Source organism: Dendropsophus ebraccatus, chromosome 1 (assembly GCF_027789765.1).
Source record: "Dendropsophus ebraccatus isolate aDenEbr1 chromosome 1, aDenEbr1.pat, whole genome shotgun sequence".
NCBI classification, from domain to species: domain Eukaryota; kingdom Metazoa; phylum Chordata; class Amphibia; order Anura; family Hylidae; genus Dendropsophus; species Dendropsophus ebraccatus.
The window spans coordinates 166,402,087-166,415,420 of NC_091454.1; the positions used below are offsets into that span (position 1 = coordinate 166,402,087).

The window sequence follows — 13,334 nt, forward strand, 5'->3', positions numbered from 1 at the left end:
CAAATATGTGCTGTGATAAAAGTCTACGTTCACACACACAGTAAAATAGGTATAAAAGACAGCTGTATTTTTATCTACTAATGTGCTATATTAAAGGAGAAGAACCATGAAATTTAAAAAAGGGAGAAAAGTTGTGGAGTGCAGGAAGTCATTTTCATCTGGAAACAGGGTACGTCACATACCCAGCTCTTCCAGCTGCAACGTCACGGCCCGGTTGAGTGACTGCCCGTTCAGCCAGTCAGTCCCACCCCAGTCACTTATTGGCTGAGCGGGCAATAACTTAGCTGGGTATGTGAGGTTGCAGCTAAAAAAGCTGCAGGTCACCGGCAGCTGTATAAGGACAAAGGAGCGGCTTCCAGACTTCTTTTTTTTTTTTATTTGGTGGGACTCCTCCTTTAAAGTGTTTGGAAAAGCAGCTGCCTATGTACAAATTGCAAAAAAATATATATTTTTTCTATATAGACATTTTTCCATTACATTAAAAAAATACGGCCGTGTTTTATACCTATTTTACTGTCACATTTTGCATTTATTTTTTTATCCGGGGTGTAAACATAGCAAATTTATACTATATAATTTCTTTAACTAAAATACTCTCATTCATCTAAATGGGGTTGCTTCAGTGACAAGCATATTGATTTCTCAAAGTTTTATTCAAATAAACAGGACAATGTCAGAAATGTATACAAAATCTGTTATGTCTACCATTCATCACAGCTAAAATGATAATGAATATTCTATAGTTTATATATGGAATAACAGTTTACAATTATTTTTACAACTTAAATTAATGTGGTAATATGTATTTAGCCAGAATACGGAGAATTCAAAATAGCTGAGAATGTCCTACATCTGGTCTACAACCAAGGAATGATATGGTATGTAAAGTGGTATGATCACGTTTTTTACAGCTATATCTGTATGTGTATGTATGTATGTATGTATGTATGTATGTGTGTGTGTGTGTGTGTGTGTGTGTGTGTGTTTTTGTGCGTGTGTGAGTGTGTGTATGTTCTAATCATTGGAAGTATTTTAATTGTAAACTTAGTTAAGGTTATATCGTATTTTCCTTAGGATGGGAGCATTCTTTTCTCCATGTCTTCCAGCTTTCAATGTTTTCAAATTAATAGGACTGATGTATTTGAGAAGCTGGGCAGTGCTGACATGCAATGTTCCACACCAGCAGGTTTTCCGAGCTTCAAGGTCAGTAGTAACTAGCTCATCAGAAGAAGAAACACAATATTTCAGCTTGCCGCTACATTACAAAGATATATGATATATAAGTTCATATCCTAGGAAGGTTGCAATACAAATGTACGACTCTTAATGTCTACCAGATAATGGAGAATTTAAACTCTATAGGAGAGATTTATCAAACATGGTGTAAAGTGAAACTGGCTCAGTTGCCCCTAGCAACCAATCAGATTCCACCTTTCATTTTCCAAAGAGTATGTGAGGAATTAAAGGTGGAATCTAATTAGTTGCTAGGGGTAACTGAGCCAGTTTCACTTTACACCAGGTTTGAAAAATCTCCCTCTATGTTTGTGTTTCAGGGCTAAATATAAAAGTTCAGAACATACTGATTGTATCTGCTGCGATTTGTATCATATAAATGTTCAAACTAAACATTTTAACAATGGTCTTTGTAGAATTTGGTAGTTGAGATATAATTGACCATGTTGACTAATCTTAGTTCTGATTTCTTCACTAGTCTCATTAGAAGTAAGGCATTAAGGAGGACCTGTAGCCAACTCAAAAATGAGATGTTACTACCTTTAAATAACTTAAGGTGTCCTGATTATACAATTTTTTCTGTTTCTCAAAATGCCTTCCGTTCCACAGATATGTGGGGTAGTAGTTTGACAATTAAATTAATAGTAAGATAATTTTAATAATGGTGAATAATGAGTGTCAGTATACAGTCAGGAGTTGTATATTAGGCATAAGTGACCCTTAATTTAAGACATTTACACCCCCTGCCTGTATAATCACGCCCATTACCTATTCACTCCCATAATTAAAATTAAATTCACATCAATCTATCAACTAAATTGTCAAACTCAGAAAAGGGGGGTATATCAAGGAACTGTAACAAGTTGTGTAATCGGGTCACCCAAAGCTACTTAGATACTGTATAGTAAACAAGGAAAGAAAAAACTTTGCCGGCACTATCTATCTATCTATCTATCTATGCACAAGCCTTGAAGAATAGATGCATAGGCGGCACTCACCAAGAAACATAGTTTTACTGAAGATCCATCATATCATGCAGTGCAGTTGTCAGTAACTTACCTGACCGCGCTCCAGCGTCGTCTGGTCCGGCTGGAGCGCAGCGCCGTCCTCCTCGGCCGAGCCGGGTGACGTCACGGAGACCCGACGGCGTCCCTAGTAACCAGGGAAGCCGCGGGTCTCGCGTTAGTGTACGTCGCCCGGCCAAGCAGCTGAGTGCTGTTGAGCTCAGGCTGAGTGACGGATCGCTCTGCCACTCAGCCTGCAGCGCACCAGCTGCTATGTGTCTGGATTCAGGAGGCCGGACCAATCAGTCTTTGGTCCTGGCTCCTGATCCAGTATAAAGTGTTTGCAGTGTCAGCCTCTAATCGCTGGCTATTAGTTGTTTCTGATCCCAGCTCCCCAGTCCCTTGTATTCTGTCCTATCCTTTTCCATATTGTTCTGCCTGGATTCTGACCTTTTGCCTGTCCCCTGACTCTCCGCTCGGTTCTGATTTTGTACTGCGTTGCTCGTTTGGTTCCTGACTCGGCTAGTTGACTTTCCGCATTTTGTTTGTCTGTCTGTCTGCGTTTTATGTTCTGCACGTATACAGTATAGGGATTGTCTTCGTGGTTGTCCGCGACCGCCTAGGGTCGACTGAGGCAAGTAGGCAGGTGACAGTGGGTGGGGTCAGATTTAGGGCCCACTGTCGAGTGTGTTGTCTTCACCTGCCGGTCGTGACAGAATAGCCAGCCCGTACAGTTTCGTGACGTGCACCAGGATTTCTATTATGGATCCTATGAAAGCATTGTTGGAGCAAATGCAGAACCTAAATACTATGGTACAGAGCCTTGCTGAGCGGGTTCAGGAGCAGGAGGCTGCTCCCCGACAAGTTACTATGACCACCCCTTCCCCCCCTGAACCACCGGTACAACTCCCAGAAAAATTTAAGGGTGATAGAAGGAATTTCCGGACCTTCAGAGAGGGGTGCAGACTGTTCTTTCGACTACGTCCCCGCTCCTCAGGGGACGAGTCTCAAAGAGTGGGGATTATCATGTCACTGTTGCAGGGGCCACCACAGGAGTGGGCATTTTCTCTTCCTCCCAACGCCATAGAGTTAACCTCGGTTGATTATTTCTTTTCAGCTTTGGGGTTATTGTATGACGACCCTGACAGGACTGCTGTAGCCGAGCGACAGTTGACATCCTTAAAACAAGGTAAAAGGCCAGTTGAGGACTATTGCGCAGAGTTCCGCCAGTGGTGTATCCCATCCGGTTGGAACGACTCTGCTCTGCGCTATCAGTTTCGGGTGGGCCTATCTGAGCAGCTAAAGGACTGGTTGGTAGCTTATCCTCCCCCTGAAACGTTAGAAGAGACCATGACGTTAGCCATCAGGGTGGACCGTCGTACGCGGGACAGACGTAGGGAGAAAGGAATCGTTGAACTCTGTAAAACCCCTACCTCTTTTCTGTCTCCTTCTAAACCTCCTCCTTCCCCGTTACCACCTCCGGAGGAGCCCATGCAGATTGGGGCTACCGATGCGAAAACTAGACGGGCCCATCGTATGCAACATAATCTGTGTCTGTACTGTGGCAAAGCTGGACATCGTGTTCGGGAATGTACTTCCAAGCCTGGATCATCGCCGGAAAACTCCAGCGCCTGAGTGACTATCGAGGGGGTCACTCAGGCGCACAGGTACCACTCGATAAGAATAAATTAATGGTCCCCATCTCACTATGTTTGGGTGAGAAGTGTATTTCGGGAATGGCCCATGTGGACTCAGGGGCATCCGCTAATTTTATTAATTCCGGGTTTTGGTCCAGTTTGGAGGTATGTCCACTTCAGCTTAAATGCCCGCTGAGTATTACTGGGGCGGACTTTACACCACTGGCTCAAGGTAGAGTGAAATATATCACTCCTCCTCTAGAAGTAAAAGTGGGGTCGATCCATTCGGAGTGTCTTGATTTTTTGGTTATGGACAATTTGTCTTCCAATGTTATTTTAGGTTTGCCCTGGTTGACCCAGCATAACCCTGTTTTTGATTGGGCAAGCAGAGAGCTCGTCCAATGGGGGCCCGGGTGTGCTGCTCACTGTATTTCTTTAAATCTAACAGGATGTTCTTCATTAGAAGGGGAGATCCCCGAGTTTCTGTCTGATTTTGGTGATGTTTTTGATGAAAAATCGGTGGATGAACTACCCCCTCATCGTCCATACGATTGTGCTATCGATTTGGTTCCTGAATCTAAATACCCGAAAGGGCGTATCTTTAATTTGTCTAGACCAGAAAGGGAAGCTATGCGGGATTATATTAAGGAGAGTTTACATAAGGGTCACATCCGTCCCTCCTGTTCTCCCCTTGGGGCCGGATTTTTCTTCGTAGGTAAAAAAGATGGTGGATTACGTCCCTGCATTGATTATCGGGAGCTAAATAAAATCACCATTAAGAATCAACACCCGCTCCCTTTGATTCCAGATTTGTTTGATCAGATTGGGGGGGCCCGGTGGTTTTCTAAGATCGACCTCCGGGGGGCCTATAATTTGATTCGAATAAGGGAGGGTGACGAGTGGAAAACTGCATTCAATACCCCCGAGGGACACTTTGAATACCTAGTCATGCCCTTCGGGTTGTGTAATGCGCCTGCAGTTTTCCAACGCTTCGTCAATGATGTGTTTCGTGAGTACCTGGGTCGTTTTGTGGTGGTGTACTTGGACGATATCTTGGTTTTTTCTCCAGATTGGTCTTCACATGTCAATCATGTTCGCAGAGTTATGGAACTGTTAAGACACAATCAGTTATTTGCGAAGTTGTCGAAGTGCCAGTTTGGTGTTCAGGAGGTCTCTTTCCTGGGATATAAAATCACCCCTAGTTCTTTTGGTATGGATCCCCTTAAGGTGGCAGCCATTGAAAAGTGGGAACGCCCCAGGAATCTTAAAGCTCTTCAAAGATTTCTGGGTTTCGCCAACTACTACAGAAAATTTATTAAAGGCTTCTCAGTAATTGCTAAACCCTTAACTGATCTCACCAGAAGGGGTTCCGATATGGATAACTGGACTCCTGAAGCCATTCTGGCCTTCGACAAACTCAAAACATGTTTTTCTGTCGCTCCAGTGTTGATTCAACCTAACTTTGAATTACCTTTTATTGTCGAGGTAGACGCATCAGAGGTGGGTGTAGGGGCTGTCCTCTCTCAAGGTCCCGTAACACTCACTAACCTCCGACCCGTTGCCTACTTCTCTAGAAAGTTCTCCAAGACCGAATGCAACTATGATATTGGCAATAGAGAGCTCCTTGCCATTAAGTGGGCATTTGATGAGTGGAGACATTTTTTAGAAGGGGCTAAACACAAAATTAAAGTTCTTACCGATCATAAAAACCTCGTTTATTTAGATAAAGCCAAGCGCCTTACTCCACGGCAAGCCAGATGGGCATTGTTTTTTGCACGGTTTGATTTTGAAATCACCTTCAGACCAGGGTCCAAGAATGTAAAGGCAGATGCGTTATCTCGTAGTTTCAGTGTTAAAGAGGTCCCTGTAAGAGAATCCGAAACCATCTTATCTCCTGGGGTGGTGGTGGCAATTCTGCAGCCCGATCTGGCTGCTCAGGTGGTTCAGTCTCAGTCCATGGCACCTAGAAACACCCCGGAGAATAAACTATTTGTTCCCCCTAATCTTCGGTTGAAAGTGTTGGAAGAAACACATTGTTCAGTACTGGCAGGTCATCCAGGTATTGCTGGTACCAAGTACCTACTGTCTCGTCATTACTGGTGGCCATCCTGGGCTACGGATACTAAACTGTTTGTAGAAGCTTGTGAGATTTGCGCCAGGTCCAAGGTTCCTCGCAGGTTACCGGAGGGACTTCTTCAACCCCTGCCCCTGCCTGCTAGACCTTGGACCCACATCTCCATGGATTTTATAACTGATTTACCACCCTCTAAGGGTAAAACGGTGATTTGGGTGGTTGTTGACAGGTTCTCGAAGATGTGTCATTTAATTCCTCTCAGCAAACTGCCCAATGCTCGTACTTTGGCCTCTCTTTTTATTAGTCATGTCTTACGGTTGCATGGGGTACCAGAGAATATCGTGTCGGACCGGGGGGTACAGTTTGTATCTAGATTCTGGAAAGAGTTTTGTGGTCGTCTAGGTATATCTTTGTCATTTTCTTCAGCCTTTCATCCACAATCCAATGGACAAACGGAGAGGGTAAATCAGTCACTGGAGCAATTCTTAAGGTGTTTCGTTGCAGGCTCACAGGAGAAATGGAGAGAATACTTACCATTGGCTGAATTTGCCCTGAACAATCGCGAAAGTCAGTCTCTCAAAATGTCGCCGTTCTTTTGTAATTTTGGGTTTAATCCTCGTTGTTCTTCTGTACATGCGTCCGAATCCACTAATCCATCCGCCGAAAAAATTTACAGAAAACTGTGCACAGTTTGGGCCCAGGCTCTGCAGAACCTGGTTAAAGCTCAAGAGAATTGTAAAAAACAATCTAATAAAAGACGCATATCTGGCCCTGAGTACAGGGTGGGTGACAAGGTGTGGCTCTCCACTAGAAATTTGAAATTAAAGACACCATCTGGTAAATTGTCTCCAAAATACATTGGTCCTTATCCTATAGTAGAAATCATAAATCCAGTTTCATTTAAGCTGCTGTTGCCTAGGAGTCTTAGAGTTCACAATGTTTTTCATAAATCTCTATTGAAAAAATTTGTTAATCCAGTGATTCCGTCTGCTCCTCCCGCTCCGTTAATCATTCAAGGTGAACTGGAATATGAGGTGGAGAGAATTCTGGATTCTCGTCGGGTTCAGAGTTCTTTACAATATTTAGTTCATTGGAAGGGATTTGGACCAGAGGAGCGCACTTGGGTAGCTAGTAGAGATTTGCATGCTTCACGTCTAGTTAGACAGTTTCATCTGCAAAATCCATCTAAGCCTGGTCCCTTAGGTAGAGGTCCGGAGGCCCCTCCTGAAGGGGGGGGTAATGTCAGTAACTTACCTGACCGCGCTCCAGCGTCGTCTGGTCCGGCTGGAGCGCAGCGCCGTCCTCCTCGGCCGAGCCGGGTGACGTCACGGAGACCCGACGGCGTCCCTAGTAACCAGGGAAGCCGCGGGTCTCGCGTTAGTGTACGTCGCCCGGCCAAGCAGCTGAGTGCTGTTGAGCTCAGGCTGAGTGACGGATCGCTCTGCCACTCAGCCTGCAGCGCACCAGCTGCTATGTGTCTGGATTCAGGAGGCCGGACCAATCAGTCTTTGGTCCTGGCTCCTGATCCAGTATAAAGTGTTTGCAGTGTCAGCCTCTAATCGCTGGCTATTAGTTGTTTCTGATCCCAGCTCCCCAGTCCCTTGTATTCTGTCCTATCCTTTTCCATATTGTTCTGCCTGGATTCTGACCTTTTGCCTGTCCCCTGACTCTCCGCTCGGTTCTGATTTTGTACTGCGTTGCTCGTTTGGTTCCTGACTCGGCTAGTTGACTTTCCGCATTTTGTTTGTCTGTCTGTCTGCGTTTTATGTTCTGCACGTATACAGTATAGGGATTGTCTTCGTGGTTGTCCGCGACCGCCTAGGGTCGACTGAGGCAAGTAGGCAGGTGACAGTGGGTGGGGTCAGATTTAGGGCCCACTGTCGAGTGTGTTGTCTTCACCTGCCGGTCGTGACAGCAGTGGCAAACTTTGGGGCAGGGAGAGAGAGAGGTCGGTGGTGAAAGTGGTCGGTTTAGACGCGGGCTACAGTTGTTTTGTGTAGTATTTCTGTCAGTTGGCGTAGGGGAAGTATCCAGGAGGCAGTGTCCCCAGCTTCCCCCACTCTCCTATCCAGCAAGTTTTGATTGGCTTTATCTTTTCCTATGTACAGTACAAAGCCAGAACAGAGACATGTGAATTAAGCCAAGCTTAGTGAAAACTTCTTTTGGACACTTCCCCTATGCTACAGCTCAGTTTAAAACTAAGTTTTTTTTTAAATGTCACAGCCTTTTATAATAAAGACTCAGTTGTTATGGGGCAAGTCAGAATTTGATGCTGCCCTTGTTTCCTCATTCACATGGCATAAGAGACCAGCCTTTCCGTGACCCGGCTTGGTTTACGAAACAGCTGTTCTTTGAAAAGATCATCCCGGCCAGATGATCTTTCGGGCCACAGTGTTCTGAAGAAGGTGCATAAGTGTGCGCCCGCATCAGAACACTCCGCAGCACATTATGAAGCTTGCAGCCGCAGCCACTCGTTTTATAGTGTGCACTGACAAGGTTTTCTACGGACGCTATTCACTGAATAGCGGCAGCAGAAAACTGACATGTCAGTTCTTTGCGGCGCCGCGAGGGATCCCGGCCGGAGCTTATACCATGTGTATACACTCCAGCCGTGATCCCATACAAGACAAGGCAACGTATATTTCCGTAAAAGATACTGCCGTTATTGCTGATTTCAACGGCCGTACTTTTACAAAAATTATGCGTTGTGTGAACGCAGCCTAAATCTGCTGACTTTTTTTTTTAATAGCAGAAGACTTCTCTATATAACTACTATTATTGATTTTAGCTATTAGAGATTGCACTGAGATCTCTGTAAATTCTATTGCATATTTACAATAGCATAAGTGGTGAAAGTTACGATATAATGGCATTATTATTACCAGCAGAAAGATGAACATTTTCCTTTTTTCTTACAGGTCTAACAACTTTTACCTGGCTATGCTCCTCTTCATGCTTTTTCTGTGCATGCTGCCAACTGTTTTTGCTATAGTAAGGTATAAGCCATCCATAAACTGTGGGCCCTTTAGGTAAGTCATCGACACCATGCATAAAAGAAGGCTGTGACTTTTTATTTTTTCCTATACATGCCAAGATGTAGACATACATGAAACAAGTTTTATTATTATTATTATTATTATTATTATTATTGACCCATTGTAAAATTATGAATGTGGTAATGGGATTTTAAGTCAGTAATATATTTTTTCTTTATATGACATGTAAAACTATGGGACAAGGAGTAAAATGATAATGCACCCAAGCTTAAGATCGCTTTCTCTTACATTGAAGACATTTACGAGACGTAAAAAAAACTCTGTAACAATTATCTCAACAGTGGACAAGAGAAGATTTATGACATCATTTCAGAAACTATTGAATCCGATTTTCCAGCTTGGTTCAACAAGGTTATGAGCTATGTCAGCAGCCCTGTAGTGGTGCTTCCAGCTCTGCTTCTTCTCTTGTAAGTGATCTTTGGGCTATGATCTTAATGATGATCCACATTATTCAAAAGCAGCCCATAAAACAATATAGGCCAAAGATTGATCTTGTACATAGCCAAGAGGCAGTGCAAGGGTGGGTGAGCAAATAGGTAGCATAAACTCTATTAATAAAATGCTGTCAAGACATTAGCGGTAAGAACTAGCGGTGGGTGGATGTGGCTAAGGCATGTATAGTAGTCCTGTATTTCTAGTACTTGCTTAGTTATTTTCTTGTTTGCAAAAATAAAATAAAATTATAAAATCAATAAGAAAATACTTGGTTGAAAAAAATGCCCTTTTCAATAATGGCTGACTACCCATTTCTAAGCACCAATGAAGGTCTGTAATAATGCCCCAAAATCATTGTTTGAAGATTAACCCCTTAAGGACAGAGCCAATTTAGATTTTTGCGTTTTCGTTTTTTCCTCTTTGTGCATCAAAGGCCATAGCACTTGCATTTTTCCACCTAGAAACCCACATGAGCCCTTATTTTTTGCGTCACTAATTGTACTTTGCAATGACAGGCTGAATTTTTGCATAAAGTATACTGCGAAACCAGAAAAAAAATTCAAAGTGTGGTGAAATTGAAAAAAAAAAAACGCATTTTGTTTATTTGGGGGAAATGTGTTTTTACGCCATACGCCCTGGGGTAAAATTGACTTGTTATGCACGTTCCTCAAGTCGTTACGATTAAAACGATATATAACATGTATAACTTATATTGTATCGGATGGCCTGTAAAAAATTCAAACCATTGTCAACAAATATACGTCACTTAAAATCGCTCCATTCCCAGGCTTATAGCGCTTTTATCCTTTGGTCTATGGGGCTGTGTCAGGTGTCATTTTTTGCGCCATGATGTGTTCTTTCTATCGGTACCTTGATTGCGCATATACGACTTTTTGATCGCTTTTTAAAATTTTTCTGGATTTGATGCGACCAAAAATGGGCAATTTTGCACTTTGGGATTTTTTTGCGCTTACGCCGTTCACCGTACGAGATCAGGAATGTGATTAATTAATAGTTCGGGCGATTTCGCACGCGGCGATAGCAAACATGTTTGTTTATTTGTTTACTTTTATTTATAACCTGGGAAAAGGGGGGTGATTCAGACTTTTATTAGGGGAGGGGGCTTTTTATTGACAACAATACTATATTTTTTTTTTTTACACATATACTAGAAGCCCCCCTAGGGGACTTCTAGTATATACACTTTGATCTCTCATTGAGATCTCTGCAGCATAGATATGCTGCAGAGATCCATGAGATAGGCACTCGTTTACTTCCGGCTGCTGCAGCCGGAAGTAAACGAGTGCCGAGCCGGGGACGGCGCCATCCTGGAGCGGTCCCCGGCCGGCTTCAGAAATGGAAATCGCTCCTCCGGGATAACATCCCGGAGGAGCGATCTCCGCCTCTAGACACCAGGGAGACGCTGGATCCGGTAATCGGATGCAGCTGTCACGTTTGACAGCTGCATCTGATTACTGTATTAGCGGGCACGGCGATCGGACCGTGCCCGCTAATACCTACGGTCCCGGGCTACAAGCGGCACCCGGGACCGCCGCGGCGACCCCGCTCTGAACGCCCTTACCGGCAATAGGGTGTACCTATACGCCCTTTGTCGTTAAGGGGTTAAAGTACTTATTTCATTCATGCATGCCTCTTATAGATTACAGTAGCTTACGTCCTGCACTGGTATGATCTCCTTTGCTATTTTGCTATTGTCAGTTCCCTCACCTTTACATGATTTGTTATCCTTTTATGTACATTCATTGTGTATAATTGTATTTTGTGTGTTTGCACTTTTTTCTTTCGTAGCATGTTGATTTATTACCTCCAGAGCATCGCAAGATCATTAAAATTCACCAATAATCAGCTAAGAGCACAGATCCAGACTGTAAGTAGACACCACCGAGAAGCTGTTACCTTGAGCCATAATTACACATACCATGCTGTATGTCTTTTTAATATTTTAATGTTTTTTAAATTTTAATTATCAGGAAAGGACTGAAGACAAGAAAAAAGTGCTTAAAATGGCTGTAGGTGGGTTCTGAAAGTTTATATATACATATTATGGTGCGTTTACACATAACGATTATCGTGTGAATTTGCGCAATAACGATTGAATTGGAACGATAATCATACGTGTACACGCAGCGAACGATCAAATGACGAACGAGAAATTGTTCATTTTGATCTTACAACATGTTCTCCAATCGTCGTTTGCAAAAAAATCGCAGATCGTTCCGTGTAAACAGTCGTTCGCCGATTTAACCAATGTGTGAGATAGGCTTAAGCGATTGCAAAACGAATTTTCCGTACGATGTATCGTTCCATCTAAACGCTGATCGTTATAAAAAAAAACGTTACTCCGACATCGTTAATCGTACGATCGAGCCAATTATCGTTTCGTGTAAACGCAGCATTAATAATATTACATTACCAATGTATTATGAAACTGATGACAAGTTCCTTTTGAGGCAACTGCTTATCCGGTTGCTGCTGATGTGCCAGGTGCTCTGCAGGTGCCAGGTGCTCTGTTATATTCCATCATAAACTTCCTTTAGACCATATCCTCATGTATTTATGACACTTCTTTGGCAAGTGCAATTTAATCCTGCCAAATTTTTGAACAACCAGGCTGGCTTGTGCCAAAATTTGCACCTTTTTTCCAATCTACGCCCTGCTCGTCCGATGGGTGGGCATGGCAAGTTTCAGAGGGGACGTGGCCTCTTAATAAATTCAGCATAGGACATGAAGGTTGTAAAGTGCTGGAGAATCTGTTGCCACTATCTAAAAAAAATAATATAATAATAATAATAATAATAATAATAATAATGTATTATTATTATTATGGAGGCGAGGATTCAGTTAAGATAGGCGTACATAAATACTAGTCTTTATAATCCCGCCCCCCCCCAATAGTGTTTACATTGCAAGTAAAGATAAACCAGGATACACCAGGTGGGATGAAAATAAATGAGTTATCCAGGCTTAAAAAAACATGGCTGCTTTCTTCTTTAAACAACAAGATTTTTATCTCCAGTTTGGGTGGTTTTTCAGCTCAGTTTTACTAAACCTACATATAAGGACAGGGGTGGCCTTGTTTTTTTTGCAGGAAAGTATGTTTTTTCTAATCCTTGGTACCCCATTGAAAAAAGTAAGCAAGTCTGGGATAAACAAATTATAAAAGCAGTAACAACTTCACTGATTCTCAGCCACTGATATTCCAACAGTGCCAACTGATCTCCACTTTCCATGACTTAATTTTTACATTCAGTGAAACAGTTATCTCACTACATACTAGGTAAGACGTCATAGTATAAATGTAATTGTTTGCTATAAATACTATTTCCAGTATACAGAGATGACAGATGACTTACTGTACAGTGAATTTTTTTTCTACTAATCACATAATGCGTGACTTTGTCTTATGTACTCAGCTCGGTTTCAGAACAAGGATGGACATGATAAAAAACAAGAACAAGACAATGACATAATCAGCCAAGAATCATCTGTACACTCTTCTACTCCACGAAAGAATGGCAGTGTTGTCAACTTTGAATCCCCAGGTAGCAAGCACAGTCGAATACAGACCATCACCCAATCTGCACCACGAGTGGTTGTTCCCCAAATCCCCAATGTAAACCTGAGCCCTTCTATGTCTACAGTAAAACAGCAACGAGCAGAAAACACTTCAAGCAGGTATGTGACCACTTAAATTTAATGCAATGATATGTAAAGATGTGCTACAGAAGACTTAATAGATATCATAGAAATAACAAAAAAAAATCTATTAAAGGGTTTATCCAGGGTTAATCTATTAACCTCTTAAGGACATAGGACGTACCGGTACGTCCTATGTCCTCATTAGCACTTCAAAGCAGGGCCGCGCGGCGGCCCC

The 13,334-nt window shown here is 42.8% G+C and overlaps 1 protein-coding gene across 1 annotated transcript in view; it reads left to right on the forward strand.

The window, feature by feature from the left end:
* The window catches only part of TMC3 (transmembrane channel like 3), a 60,240-nt gene that overhangs the window by 38,443 nt on the left and 8,463 nt on the right, over positions 1–13,334 (forward strand). The window contains exons 15-21 of the mRNA XM_069958544.1: positions 811–878; positions 1,075–1,203; positions 8,867–8,977; positions 9,286–9,411; positions 11,249–11,327; positions 11,431–11,473; positions 12,874–13,135. Of these exons, the coding sequence (XP_069814645.1) occupies positions 811–878; positions 1,075–1,203; positions 8,867–8,977; positions 9,286–9,411; positions 11,249–11,327; positions 11,431–11,473; positions 12,874–13,135 (818 nt within the window). The remainder of the gene's footprint in view (positions 1–810; positions 879–1,074; positions 1,204–8,866; positions 8,978–9,285; positions 9,412–11,248; positions 11,328–11,430; positions 11,474–12,873; positions 13,136–13,334) is intronic.